At 42.6% G+C, this 13,845-nt stretch overlaps 1 protein-coding gene across 1 annotated transcript in view; it reads left to right on the forward strand.

The window, feature by feature from the left end:
• Positions 1-13,845, forward strand: part of LOC143102931 (piezo-type mechanosensitive ion channel component 2) — a 30,394-nt gene that overhangs the window by 10,618 nt on the left and 5,931 nt on the right. Inside the window, exons 16-42 of the mRNA XM_076266724.1 lie at positions 213-380; positions 578-619; positions 817-849; positions 985-1,085; positions 1,266-1,429; positions 2,582-2,758; positions 2,898-3,044; positions 3,178-3,378; positions 3,513-3,717; positions 3,917-4,018; positions 4,213-4,378; positions 5,132-5,375; positions 5,492-5,588; positions 6,380-6,539; positions 6,647-6,736; positions 6,931-7,001; positions 7,180-7,239; positions 8,514-8,626; positions 8,908-9,028; positions 9,694-9,759; positions 10,008-10,174; positions 10,460-10,656; positions 10,940-11,101; positions 11,406-11,744; positions 12,342-12,600; positions 12,885-13,073; positions 13,313-13,535. Coding sequence (XP_076122839.1) covers positions 213-380; positions 578-619; positions 817-849; positions 985-1,085; positions 1,266-1,429; positions 2,582-2,758; positions 2,898-3,044; positions 3,178-3,378; positions 3,513-3,717; positions 3,917-4,018; positions 4,213-4,378; positions 5,132-5,375; positions 5,492-5,588; positions 6,380-6,539; positions 6,647-6,736; positions 6,931-7,001; positions 7,180-7,239; positions 8,514-8,626; positions 8,908-9,028; positions 9,694-9,759; positions 10,008-10,174; positions 10,460-10,656; positions 10,940-11,101; positions 11,406-11,744; positions 12,342-12,600; positions 12,885-13,073; positions 13,313-13,535 — 4,064 coding nt within the window. The remainder of the gene's footprint in view (positions 1-212; positions 381-577; positions 620-816; positions 850-984; positions 1,086-1,265; positions 1,430-2,581; positions 2,759-2,897; positions 3,045-3,177; positions 3,379-3,512; positions 3,718-3,916; positions 4,019-4,212; positions 4,379-5,131; positions 5,376-5,491; positions 5,589-6,379; positions 6,540-6,646; positions 6,737-6,930; positions 7,002-7,179; positions 7,240-8,513; positions 8,627-8,907; positions 9,029-9,693; positions 9,760-10,007; positions 10,175-10,459; positions 10,657-10,939; positions 11,102-11,405; positions 11,745-12,341; positions 12,601-12,884; positions 13,074-13,312; positions 13,536-13,845) is intronic.

Below are 13,845 nucleotides of genomic sequence, written 5' to 3' on the forward strand. Positions count from 1 at the left end.
CAGTAAATGCCATTTCTGAGTAAATGGCAGAACAATCTAAATCCAAAATTAAACATTTTAAAATCAAAAAATCTAATTCTGGTGAGAGTATGGTATGTTGTCATACAGACATTGCTGAAGAAAGCTGCTGTAAAAACAAATGAGATGAAAAATAAATGGCATGACATATTGAGTTGGGATATGTTTGTGATTGAGCTGTGTTTTTGGCTCAGGCTGCGTGACCTGGGTCTGGAGCAGTACGACACCGTGGAGCTGTTTGCACGCATCCTGCTGCCCGCCGTCTTCCTGCTCGCCTGCATCCTGCAGCTGCACTACTTCAACTCTGATTTCCTCGCTCTCACTGACCTGGAGAACATCTCTGTCCAGGATAAATCCGCCAGGTGATGACCGTCATAGACACACCTCACACATACAGTCTTCACTTATCAATGTCAGCCATGTATGACTGAATTATCAGTCCCATGACTGACTGAGCTGGAAATCTTGACTTGATATTGACTGATTTAAAAGGATTGTATACTTGTGTAGATTCCATGTTTTCTCATATCCTCTCATTCTTTTTTTCCCTTTCCCTCAGTGAGGAGGAACTGAGAGAGAAAGTGACGGTGATTTCTGACACGTATGGGTGGCATGGTTTTTATATGACTCCCATTATCGCATACCGGCTGCTGAATTTCTTATTGAAGCATGAATAAACCAGTACACTATGGTGGTTAGGCTACCTTATTTTATAGGCTGTTATAGGATGCTAATGCTTGATAATATACATTTTACACATTAAATATTTTATTATTTTATTTTTTTTCAAAAATTCAGGATCAAGGAAAATCTTGAAAACCTCCAACAGCGGTAAGACCCATATTTAAAAGTTTGTGTGGTATGTTGTTTACCCTTCATGTCGTTAGCATGCCGGAAGTGGCTCGGCAGCTGGGCTGTCTGTATGTTTGTGCCTAAATCACGAGTAACACAAAAAATGCTTCATAGACTCAAAAAAGAACAAACAAGTGGAGGGAGTAATGCCACCCTGGATAAGGACATGCTCTCCTCTACAGAGAAGATAGAAGTGGAGACAGATGAAGAAGAAGGTGAGTGTTTTGTGTGCACATGTATTTGTATGGAAGTATGAATGTTATAAATATGTGTACTTGTTTTGATACGATTGTGTGTGTGTGTGTGTGTGTGTGTGTGTGTGTGTGTGTGTGTGTGTGTGTGTGTGTGTGTGTGTGTGTGTGTGTGTGTGTGTGTGTGTGTGTGTGTGTGTTTAGAGATGCCTGTGAACACATGGCTGTTGGTTGTGGATCATGCCAGTGTGCTCACCCTGCAGGCGATTTATCTCCTGCGTAAGACACAGGCCCTCTGCTGGCGGCTGCTGGAACTGCACAGCCTTAAACTCCTCTCCACTGGGATCATCTGGGTTAGCGTGCAGGAGGTCAGACTCTCTCTCTCTCTCTCTCTCTCTCTTTCTCTCTCTCTCTCTCTCTCTATCTATCTATCTCTCTCTCTCTCTATCTATCTCTCTCTCACACTCACTCACTCACTCTGTGTTATCATCTGGGTTAGCTTGCAGGAGGTCAGACTCTCTTACTAACTCACTCAAACACTCACTCACTCACTCACTCACTCTCACACAAACACACACACACACATACACACACATACACATTTACTTAGTCACTCACACACTGTTACCTATAAGGATGTCACATGTTGTTGCCCATTACTTTATCTCTCTCTCTCTCTCTCTCTCTCTCTGTATCAGCCACTTTGCAGCGTGTGTAGAGATAAGTTGTATCAGTACAGTATAGTATAATACACGATAGGCACCCCCCACACACACACACACACATACACAGTTGGATTATTTGGATTTTCTCTCATCAATCTACACACTCTACAATAACAAAGAAGTTTTTTGTGAATTTATTAAAAATTAAAGATTGAAATATCCCATGCATATTCACTTAGTACTTGGTTAAAGCACCTCTGACAGACTATAAAAGCCTCAAATCTTCTCGGGAATGATCCTACGAGCTTGGCACAGCTTTCTTTTTCTTCTTTTTTCTTCTTGGCAGAATCGTTCAAACTCGACCAAATTGGATAGGGAGCATCACTATACAGCCAGTCATTTTCAAGTCACTTGGGAGATGCTCTATTGATTTCAGGTCCAGACTCTGCCTGGGAAACCCTGGACTTTCACTGAGTTTTCGGTGAAGCCGGTTCTGTTGTTTTCTTGGTGGTATGCTTCAGGTCGTTGTCATCATTGAAAAGTAAACCTTTGTCCCTGCCTAAGATCCTGAGCAGGTCTTCACTCAGGATTGCTTTACATTTTTCATCCATCTTTCTTTATATTTTCGGCATCCATCTTTCCATCCTTCTTGACTAGTCTCCCAGCCCTATTTTTGCTTTGTCACTGTGGAGCAGTCTGTGTGTAGAAAATGTATTTAATCTATTTACTTTTTTAATCAATCTGAAACATAACAAACATGGAAAACTTAAAAGGGTTTGAAAACCTTCTGAATGCACGGCATATACTCAAGGATGCAAAAGGATACAAAATCCCCTCCCGTTCTCCCCTGTGCAGGTGTCCTTGATGAACTTTGTGTTCCTGGTGTTCTGGACACTCGCCCTGCCCTTTCCCCAGCTCCGGCAGCTGGCCTCCAGTGTGTCGTCCGTGTGGGCGTGCGTGATGGTGGTGTGCAAGATGATGTATCAGCTCAAAGTCATCAAACCGCTGGAGTACTCCTCCAACTGCACCTCTGTGAGTCTCTTCACCTCACCTCACCAGTCGTTATCTTTAATCCTGGTCTCAATCCCTTTGCAAACATGTTTATGTCTTCCCTTTGGTAGAGGTAGAAATTTAGGGAAGCCATGTTGGTTAAGTTATTTCTTGGTTATAGGGGCTGGTATCGGTTAATGGCAGCTGGTCTGTCCCTAACTTGGAAGAGCTGCTGACCAAATCCATTTTGTATGTGGAACCTGTGGACCCCGCTATATGGTGTGGGGCTCTACACAAGTGTGGAGATCGTATTCTGCCTTGCCTTCAGGTACCGACGACACATGCATTTACACACACAAAATATATATATATATCTGAAAAAACATTGAATGGCTGCTCTATTCTGTGTGTGTGTATGTGCGTATGTGTGTGTGTGTGTGTGTGTGCGTATGTGTGTGTAGAACCACTTGCTGGTGCTGGGTTTGCTTGTGTTTGATGTGACCATCCACCGGCATCAGCTTCACTACCGTCTCTCTAACAACCTAAAAGTCCCACCGGCAGGCACCATCTTCCAGGGCATCACTCGGCAGCACCTAGACCACGGCCTTCTACCCTGTCTGAAGTACTTCATCAACTACTTCTTCTACAAGTTTGGCCTTGAGGTGAAAGTTATCACGTCACAAAGCACAAATAAGCAACTTCACTGGGACTTAATTTTACAATTCTGATAATTATTTGACAATATAGTCGAGAAATGACATCTTACCCTATGTAGTCTCTGCTGCATTTTTTTCAGGTGTGTTTTGTGGTTGCTGTGAATGTGATCGGCCAAAGAATGGACTTTTTTGCTCTGCTGCACTCGTTTGCTCTAATACTGGTCCTGTCCCACCGAAGAAGGAAATCTATAGGAGAGGTGTGGCCTAAATATTGCTGCTTCACTGCCAGCCTCATGATACTGCAGTATCTTCTGTGTGTGGGATTCCCACCAGCGTTCTGCTTTGGTAAGAGAGCATCTCAACAACAGCTTTACCTTTCTCCACATTTTACAAAAGTGCTTAAGAAACCACTCCAGTTCATAACTCACCTAGCAAAGCAGTGTAATTAAAGATACTGTAAATAACTTGTTAAACTAAACTTGAAGACTGAAATGACATGTGTCCGGTGCTCTCTGTGATACTGCGACTCCGTACCTCTGGGCAGACTACCCTTGGAGGACATCTGCAGGTGCTCTCACCTCCAACCTGATCAAGTGGCTCTACCTTCCTGACTATGCCATGCAACCTGATCCTGCCTTCATCCTCTGTAGGTGTACATTTCCATATCACCCTGACAGAAACACCAGTCTCCATTGTTTTACAGCACATGGTCACAGGTTCTCTTTCCAGGCACATTTAGAAATGTCCTGAATTTATCATTTGTGATGTTAAAATGCTCATGACGTGCACATCACTTTATTTTTCTTTCTCTTATATCATTACATCTCTATCTCCTTCCAGATGACTACCTCCTCTTGCTGGTGGCCTCTCTGCAGTGGCAGGTGTTTGAGGAGGAGAACCGGGCTGCCGTGCGTCTGCTCGCTGGAGAGAACGTGGAGATCAGCCGCACCCTGGACTCCTGCAGCCTCAACCAATACACGCCCGTCAGCAACTTCCTCCATTGCAGGTACATTGTATGCCATTACTACATTAAGTGAGTCAGTGTTCAGAGTAAACCACTTCCCCTACACGTTAATAGATGTGTGAGTGACAGGTGCTAGTGCCTAATACCCATGGGGTTTTGCCTCTTTGCTATCACAAGCACTAGCATTAGCAGTTAGCATATGGTATGGACGGTGGTAGCATAGTGGCTAAGGAGCTGGGCTAGCATGCAGTAGCATGAAAAGTTATGGGTTCAATTCCCGGCTTCCACCGTTGTGCCCTCTGGGGACAAAAGGTCCTTGTAATGTAATTGACATGAGTCACTTTGGATAAAAGCATCTGCTAAATTAATAAATGTAAATTCGTCCCCTTAGAATTATAAGGTTCTATCTGACATTTTTGTCAAAATGATTTACATATTCTTATTCTGTGACACCTTAAGAAGATGAGGTGAGGTGTTTCTTGTAGTTGTATGCATCTTTGAACATTATATCTGATGAGGTTTGTTCCACTTAGCAGTATAACTCTATGGAATTCTAAGACTTTGAAGCTCAATATCTCAGAACTACTCAGAACGTAGATAGAACCCTATAATTCTAAGGGGACGAATTGTACAGGTCCAATTCAGCCTCAGTCCACAGGGACCACTATAATGCAAAATATGAATAATTCAGCCTCATGAAAATCAGGCCTCTATTGAAAATTAGATTTGATCTCAATGGGATTTACCTTATTAAATAAAATAATTCTATATAATATTGTGTCTCTGTCTTTACAGGTCTTACCTGGATATGGTGAAAGTGTTTGTGTTCAGCTACTTCTTCTGGCTGGTGCTGTGCCTCATCTTCATCACGGGGACAACACGGATAAACGTGTTCTGTTTGGGCTACCTGCTGGCCTGCTTCTACTTCATGCTGTTTGGAGGTTCCCTGTTGATGCAGCCGGTCTGCTATGTGCTTCGCCTGTGGGACTGGCTCATTGCTTACACATGCGTGGTCATCTGCCTCAAGAACCTGCTGTCTGTATGTCTGCAAGTTGTCGTCTTGCTCTCTTATATACTCTTTAGGCTCTTAAGTCATACTTAGGCCTAACTGTTTCTCTCTGACCTGACTGTCTCTCTGTGTGTATGTGCTTTCAGCTCGGCTCTTGTGTGTACCTTGGCAGCCTCCTGAAAAATGGCTGCTGGCTGATCCAGGCCTTTAGCATGTTCTGCACCATTAAAGGCTATGATCTCCGTGAGTTAGCCTTACCTGGGCTTTTTTTTTGCCATCCTGCTCTCTGTTTTCAACCCCAACATCACAACAAGGAATCACAATACATGTGTGTGTGTGTGTGTGTGTGTGTGTGTGTGTGTGGTGGGGGAGGGTGCTGTGGCGTAAGTAGCTATGGGTCTATGTGCCCACAGGGACCCGGGTTCGAATGGCCTTGGTCATCTTCCGATCCTACCCCATATCTCTCCCACTTGCTTCCTTGTCCTCTCTTCACTGTCCTATCACAATAAAGGCAAAACGGCCAAACATAGAATAGAATAGAAAAAGAATGCAAATTGAATACATATTTTACAGTTTACCCTGTCTATGAACATCATGCTACTTTATGTCCCACATGGTGAACTTATCAATACAACACTCAAAGGTCCATGCTATTGCCTCACTTGGGGCCAGGAAGGAACTCAGGTGTGAGAAACCCTAACATTTGCAGAATCGGTATGGGGGAAGGCCTCTGAGAACCATCCCAATCAAGGTGGAGATTTAATTATCATACAGACCAAAATGTGACCAGACCATAGTATTAGCAACATTTTGAGTGTAGGAGGGACTTTTGAAACATCAAGTCTCATCAAGTCACTCATGAAGGTTCAGTCTACATGTCCCACGTGTTTCCATTATTGCTTTTTATTGGAATAAAGATTGAAGCTGCATTAACCACAGAAACTTCCTTTTTCCTCATGTTTTTCTTACAAAATACAATGTGTTTATTGTCCCTGTTACATTATCATGCTGTATGTATGTGTGTGTGTCTTCAGCTGCCCCAGATGATGAGTGTGAACTACCAGAAGGAGAAGCAGGGATTGTATGGGACGCAATATGTTTCACTGTCCTTCTGGTCCAGAGGAGAATTTTCCAAAGTTACTATTTCCTCTACGTAGTTTCTGACCTCAAAGCTTCTAAAATCCTTGCCTCCAGGTAACTATAACACTCATCTTAATGATCCCCACCATGACATGTTAGAACTTCTGAGATGGCAGATATACTGTTGTTTTAGGCTGCCAATCTTCTTCTCTTCTTCTAAGGGGTGCTGAGCTTTTTGAAGCAAAAGTGAAGAAACGTGTGGCAGCCCGACTGGAGATGGAGAAGAAATCTGTGGAGGCCCTAAAGAAAGAGTAAGAGACTATAAACTACATATCCCAGTGTGTTGATAGGTCACTGAGTCATTGTTAGGGTCATGAATAAGACCACTTGTAGCATCCCATAATGCAGTTCTGTCAGACTGCATATACACTGTATTAGTATACTAACAGCTGTCATCATAGTATTGTTTGTTGATCAGTAATGGTATGCTTCCACTATCGCATAGCATGGAGAAAATCAAATCCAAACAGAAAAGTCGTCCACCGAAGGAGATGTCAACAAACCTAGAACCCAAAGGTTTGACAAACACATAGACTAGACTTTGAATTGAAACAAATGACACTTTCACATTAAACTTTGAAGACAGTAAAAATTATGACTGTCATCTAAATTCATATATTTGTGTAAATTGTATTGGTTAATAAGATAAATAATCTTAGACAGATAATAATCACAATGATGATATGATCTCCAGGGGATCTCCAAGACAACGATAGTGGGAAATGGGCGAGACCTTGGGTTTCTCAACCTGGTGGTGAGTACTACAGTCAGATGCCCCCAAAAAGATTAAAGATGACATCTAAGACCAGCCATTTTCCCTAGTCCCTGTCCTCATAATGTAACTTACAAAGAGGCATTTACAGTCAGTTTCCCATACTTTGATTAAGCTTACCGGTAGTCCTAGACTAAAAGATTTTTTTGAAGATGTTCATTGAAGTTTAAGGGTCTAAAAATCGCGATCATACACCACCTAAACCTGGTCAGAAGTCAATGGCGAGTTGTTCATATGCTATTTTAAGAGCGCATATCAACAGTCATATTGGCAGGTGCACGCACCATCCTTCTATCATTCATGAACGCACACCAGCGCACGTCCTTGCAAAGCATTACAAATTGCACGATTACAATTGGAAACATAATTAGAATAAAGATATTACGAAATACTGTACATCTCATGATGAGTAGTTATTCACCATCATTTGCAAATTGGTAATGACGGTTAAAAGTGATTAAGGGAGAGGCGAGAGACACGTATGGTGCACAGCTGAAGACGCACTGTCACGAGATATAAGCAACTCCTGCAGGATAAATGATGTTTTATTCAGTCATTAGAGCAACATTAGGGTAAGTGTTGCTTTTTCCAGCCTATGTTTTCGGTGGTAACCCACTGTGAGTCGATAGTGAAAGTAACTGCATATAACTGTCTTGTCGTTGACTGACTCCTTGGTGAAGTTAGTTTCACTTTGCCAATGAGTTCAAATAATAGACGAGTGCAAATGTGTGAAGGCTATGCTAGTTTTAGTAAAGCATGGTTTAAGAATGACTATTCCATACGATCTCGCAAGCAGCCTCCTTCAAATGCGCCGATGAATACCAAAATACCGATGCATTTATTTGACATATCGCGCGTTGCGCCGTTAAAGGGAATGACAGATGTCATTCTCATTGGTTTAAAATGATGTTACGCCCCAAACACACCCATATGACTGATTAAAAGACCTAGGAACACCTTGTTACGCCATGCGCTCCACTTTTAATAACGAAACCCTTCCCAATGTGAACTGGACATCCTACTAAATTTGAATAGACTTTTGACAAGTGACGATGCACTTTAGAATGTCATAATAGGGCCCTAAGACTAATAGGCTTAATCCATGTAATTAGTCAAATTAGTGTTATACTTAATACATAATACAGTTGGAACACTATCCTAAAACTTCTCTGTGTGTGCGTGCATTCATGCGTGTTGGTGTGACTCTGCGCATGTGTGTGTGTGTGTGGGTGTGTCTGTCTGTGTATGTGCTGCAGTTGGAGACTCCTGTGGCTATCAGCTGTTTGAGAGTGACATTGAAGAAGAGGAGGAGGAGCCACAGGACCAGACAGAGGAGGACACACCTCCTAAGAAAAAGTCAGCTTTCCAGGTCGAGACAAGCTCAGCTTCTATACTGCCACTTTATTGCCAACTTTTTCACTCCCACTTTATGTGTGTACTGTATAGTCAATTGTCAGCCTACATAATTGTCAAAAGTCTGCAATGGACAGCTCACATAAGGGATTCATTTCTAACAAAAGCACGTAAACAATTGTAGTTGTTTTGTCCAAGCAGTGGTTCTTTTGTAATGTTGCCCAATAAGCTGCTATAAGTAGACGGCTTGTCTTTCCTAAAATTGCTACATCATGACCACATGTGATCTATGTTCAGCTTGCATATGAGGCGTGGGTGGCTGGTGCAAAATCTGCTCTGAAGGGCCACAAGAAAGAAGAGTCCAATCTGAAGAGAGAGGAGAGGCGGCGAGCCCGAAGAGAACTCCAGAAGCAGAAAGGTCTGGGAGATTTTCAAGTAGTTCATTATTTACAATGTGTAATAATTTGTTGAAATCATTATATAAATAGGAATTTATGTATGTGGTAAATCATTTCAAAGGATATTATCCATGTAAACAAGGTTTAGGTCTGTTATTCCCTCAGCCTAGAATATTCCACTTTAGTCTCAGGTCTTCTCGTTGGATAGTTTTCTTAATATATTGATATCAAATCTCAGATTCATACTATTACATGAGAGTAGCCAATGACAAAGCATGGGACAAGTCACCCTTTTACAAACAGCACGTCAGCTAAGGAGAATTGGTTGAAGCTTGATAATCTTGTGTTCTTTTCTTATAAATGCTTTAAAGAATTGCACATATCACAAACTAGACTGTGCACAGTGACTGACTCTGTGAGTTGAGCTAGCAGTAAGATTGGTTTCAATATATTTTTAAAAATTGCTAATACCTTTTGTATATCTGTATCAATGCTTCTCAGTTTGAGGCACTGTTGTCCCCATCATGTCACTGTCTCTATTGTTGTTCTAACTGTTGTCTGTGTGTGTGGAAGCAGCCGACTCACTCTACTGCAAACCAAATCTACCCTCGGGTATAAATAAAGTAACCTTGCCTTACCTTACCTTAATATGCTGGTTATCAACACTTTTCACCTCTGATTTCAGGACTGGAGAGAGTTGAGTCAAGTGAAGATGAACTGGAGGAGGACGAAGAGGAAGAGGAGGAAGCAGGTGTGTGTTGCTGTCACCTGATGCACATGCTACTTTTCTGTTTCTTGTTTTGATTTACCATAGCCTGCCAATTAGGGTTTTTTTTAACCTTTGACTGAAACATTCATTTATTATTTGTTTTGTTGCAGTTTGCAAAGTGTAGCGAACTTGCAAAGTTGTATTATTTAGTCTGCACTGCTGCTTCTTTTGTAAAATATATGTGAGAACACAGCCCCACTATAAAGAATAAATGTTTTTGCTCCCCCTAGAGAACATATTCCAGCGGATCATCAGCTCCTTGACATTAGTTTGGGTCTTCCTCCTGTCCCTCATCGATGACCTCACAGGAGGACTCAACTCTTTCTGTAAGGACAACCTGGACATTTCTCGAGTCCTGAATCATGAGCGGGCCCTACTGAGCCAACAGCAAAATAAGGTACAGTGGGTGACATTGCTACATACACATTGTATTCACTTTTAAGGATTGACACTTTTTAAATACATAACTTTGACAGAATCATACCTAAAACTAGGTACCTAATTAACAACACAATATTAACAGGCATGTAGTGGGAATTTAAAGGCATCTTTGAGACTTGAAAAAATTCCTACAATCACGATTAAGTCTCAAAGTTGTTATCATAATTAGGTCAGTAATGTAAATTGGATCATAATTCAAAAGGCATTCTCCCATGTGTTGTGTGGCTTTGGCTGATGACAGGGGAGGAAGGTGACGCACGAGAGCATCAGGCAGTACTACCAGAACTGGATGTCCCGCCAGAACACGCAGGCGTCGCTGGACCAGGATGAGGAGCTGGGATGTCCCGCCTCCCCTCCACCCCTGCCCCGCTCACCCCGAGGGTACAAAAAACTCCAGAGTGTCGGCTCAAAATTCTCCTGGGGTAGCAGCGTATCCAGGTTTGCACACACACACACAAGCGCACACACACACACACACACACACACACACAATATCCGATTTCAAATGTAAAGTTGGATGTAAACCTAGCTAGTTACACCATTCACAGTCATCACTCAACCCTGATTTATTTGTTCCGACTTACTTTCTTTCAGTCCTCTACCTTATTAGAGTCAGATATGCACTCAAATTCCCCACTTTTCATTTCAGTTTGAATAGCCCTGTGATATTTAATGGTCCTTCCTGTCTCTCTCTCCTCTCCTCTCTGTCTCTGTTGTTCAGCTGTCTCACTGATGATACATTGCTGGGCTCTCGGCAGCCCACGCTGGAGGATCTGGACGAGCCGCCTCCACCACCGAACACTGGACTGGAGCTCCGCCGCAAGCTCCTCAAATCAGCTCGCATAGACCTGAGCTCTTTTGACAGCGACAAGCCTCCTCCAGCGTAAGACCTCCTTTAAACGTCTTCAGTACAGGTGTTGGTCATTATTAAAGGACTGTGACTGACTGAATTAAATAAATGAATCAACTGTGTCATCATTCTGCGGCCGTTTTACAACTGTCTAATTTTGATAATTGGTCATGTGATTGTTAATAATAGGCATGGTCATTGTCTGTTGTTAGTTAGCTAGTGGGTAGTAGGCAGTTCAACTATCCTCTCACACTCGCTGTATCTTTCTATCTGTGTTCCTGTCTCTGTTCCCTTTCTTTCTTCCCTGTCTTACTGTCAGTGTTATAGATGTAGAGAGGAATGCTATTGAAGAGAGTGATGCTGTTGAAGATGATGGTGCTATTGAAGAGAGTGATGCTGTTGAAGAGGATGGTGCTATTGAAGAGAGTGATGCTGTTGAAGAGGATGGTGGTATTGAAGAGAGTGATGCCTCTGGAGAGAGTGAGGCTGTTGAAGGAAGTGAGACTGAAGAGGAGATGGATGAGGAACTTGAGGAGCATGCGCAAGAGAAGACCATGCAGTACCTGGAGTCGTGTGACAAAAAGTCAGAGGAGGACCCGGGTGAAGCCACCCCAGAGCCTGCTCCCCTGAGTGAACAGACACGAGCCCTGACAGCCAGTGAGCTGCTGCTTAATGAGTTAGGTCCCTTCACAGCTTTGCACTGTTACTGCACCACAAGTCAAGTCAAGTCAAGTCAAGTCAAGTGTATTATCCCACGGGGGGAAATTTGCAGCCAGGGGTTAAGAAACACACAACCAACGACACAACACACACAAGTTAATAAATAGCAATGAAGACAGCATTACAACAAAGATAGACAAGGACCAGTACATTAAATAAAATACAGTGCAAGATCACTCCATGGAGAAGATAAGCAATAGTCCAGAAGTCCAGTGTGCAAGAGAAGCAGAAAGTGCAATAGTGACATCATTTGAGCAAATTCAGCATGTTAATGGCAGTACATACAAAGGTGAATTGGTAACGTTTAGTCCTATGGGTGGGAACTCTATACCTTCTACCTGAGGGTAGAAGCACAAAAACTATAGAGGGGGTGGTCAACACAGTCCAAAATGGCCAGAGCCTCCCTAAGGACATGAAGGTCAAATAAGGTAGTAGGTAGTAATCAATTGCTTTACTATTCTGCGATCAGTTTACAACTGTGTCATTTTGAAATGTAATAACGTGACCGTTAGTAATGCCTATGGGCATGGGTGTTGTTTGTTTTGTTCTGTAGTATGTTCCAAAACCCAGAGATTGAGGAGTCCGACAAGTTCTACCAAGTTCTCCCCCGGCCCCTGAGGTTGCTGTTCGCCCTCTACAACACTATGGTGTCTCAGTCGGAGATGCTGTGCTATTTTGTCATCATCCTGAACCACATGGTGTCGGCCGCAATCTTTTCCCTGGTGCTGCCCATCCTCATCTTCCTCTGGGCCATGATGTCCGTCCCACGGCCCACCAAACGCTTCTGGATGACCGCCATCATCTACACAGAGGTTAGCTTCCACCATCATCTACACAGAGGTTAGCTTTCACCATAATCTACACAGAGGTTAGCTTCCACCATAATCTACACAGAGGTTAGCTTCCACCATCATCTACACAGAGGTTAGCTTTCACCATCCTCTACACAGAGGTTAGCTTCCACCATCATCTACACAGAGGTTAGCTTTAGTCCAGTCTTTTAGGTCATCAGATGACAGGAAGGAGTACTTTAAAGGAGTACTGTAATTGTGAATGTAATTGTTTGTTGTTTGACAAACTATTCCTGTCTTCTCAGCTCATCGTGTTGGTGAAGTATTTTTTCCAGTTTGGTTTTTTTCCATGGACTACATCGGCTTACCGTGGCATCAATGCTGATCGTCCATTTGCAGTGCCCAACATCGTTGGTGTGGAGAAGAAGGATGGCTATGTGTTATTTGACCTGCTGCAACTTCTGGCACTTTTCTTCCATCGTTCAATTCTCAAGGCACACTTACCACTCTCTACTCAAGAAATACTATGATAGGGATTATTTAATATTGTTTATGTTTCTATTCATGGTATTTGGCATACCATGCTTTTGTCCAAAGCGACTTAAAGTATGTGAACACTACATTAGTTAAAAATATAACTGTATTGTACTTAACATTATATTGTATGGTAGTATAATTTTGATTTGTGAGCATAGAAGATTATTTAGGCTAACTTTGGCTTACCTGTCAACAGTGCCATGGTTTATGGGACAACAAAGAGGTGGAGATGCCTGACTTCTTTAAGAAGATGAAGAAGAAAACTGAAAAGAAAAAGATGAATGCAGGAGGAGGAGGAGGAAGGGGGGGTGAAGATGCCCCGGCCCCTCGGAGACGGCTACCCTTTCTGCCCCTGCAGGCGTCCACCACTTCCTCCTTGTTCAACAGATGGGGGCGAAGCCAAAGCTCAGAGCAGCCAGGTGTGTACTGAGTTACACTCTAAAGATATATCGGTTGGGGGTTTGTAGGCATGCAAACAGCAGCCCCCCCAGATAATCAAATATCACTTTTCAGTAAGATGCATGCTGCACAGATATTTATGGTCCTCTGGCATACTTGTCTGTATTAGAACAATCTACCTCATGCAAGGTACGCTTATATAGGCTAGAAATTATGAATAGTCTGTGAAAAAATCAAAAAGTATCAATCAAATACTAACAAGTATTACAAAATCCTACAAATGCAGGTGTTAAGTGTCATCATCAGGGAATGTCATGGTTTTCCTCACAT

Source organism: Alosa pseudoharengus, unplaced genomic scaffold (assembly GCF_046254945.1).
Source record: "Alosa pseudoharengus isolate Yale_2024_CS ecotype anadromous, Long Island Sound unplaced genomic scaffold, YU_APseudo_1.1 YU_APseudo_1.1_scf_4, whole genome shotgun sequence".
NCBI lineage: Eukaryota > Metazoa > Chordata > Actinopteri > Clupeiformes > Clupeidae > Alosa > Alosa pseudoharengus.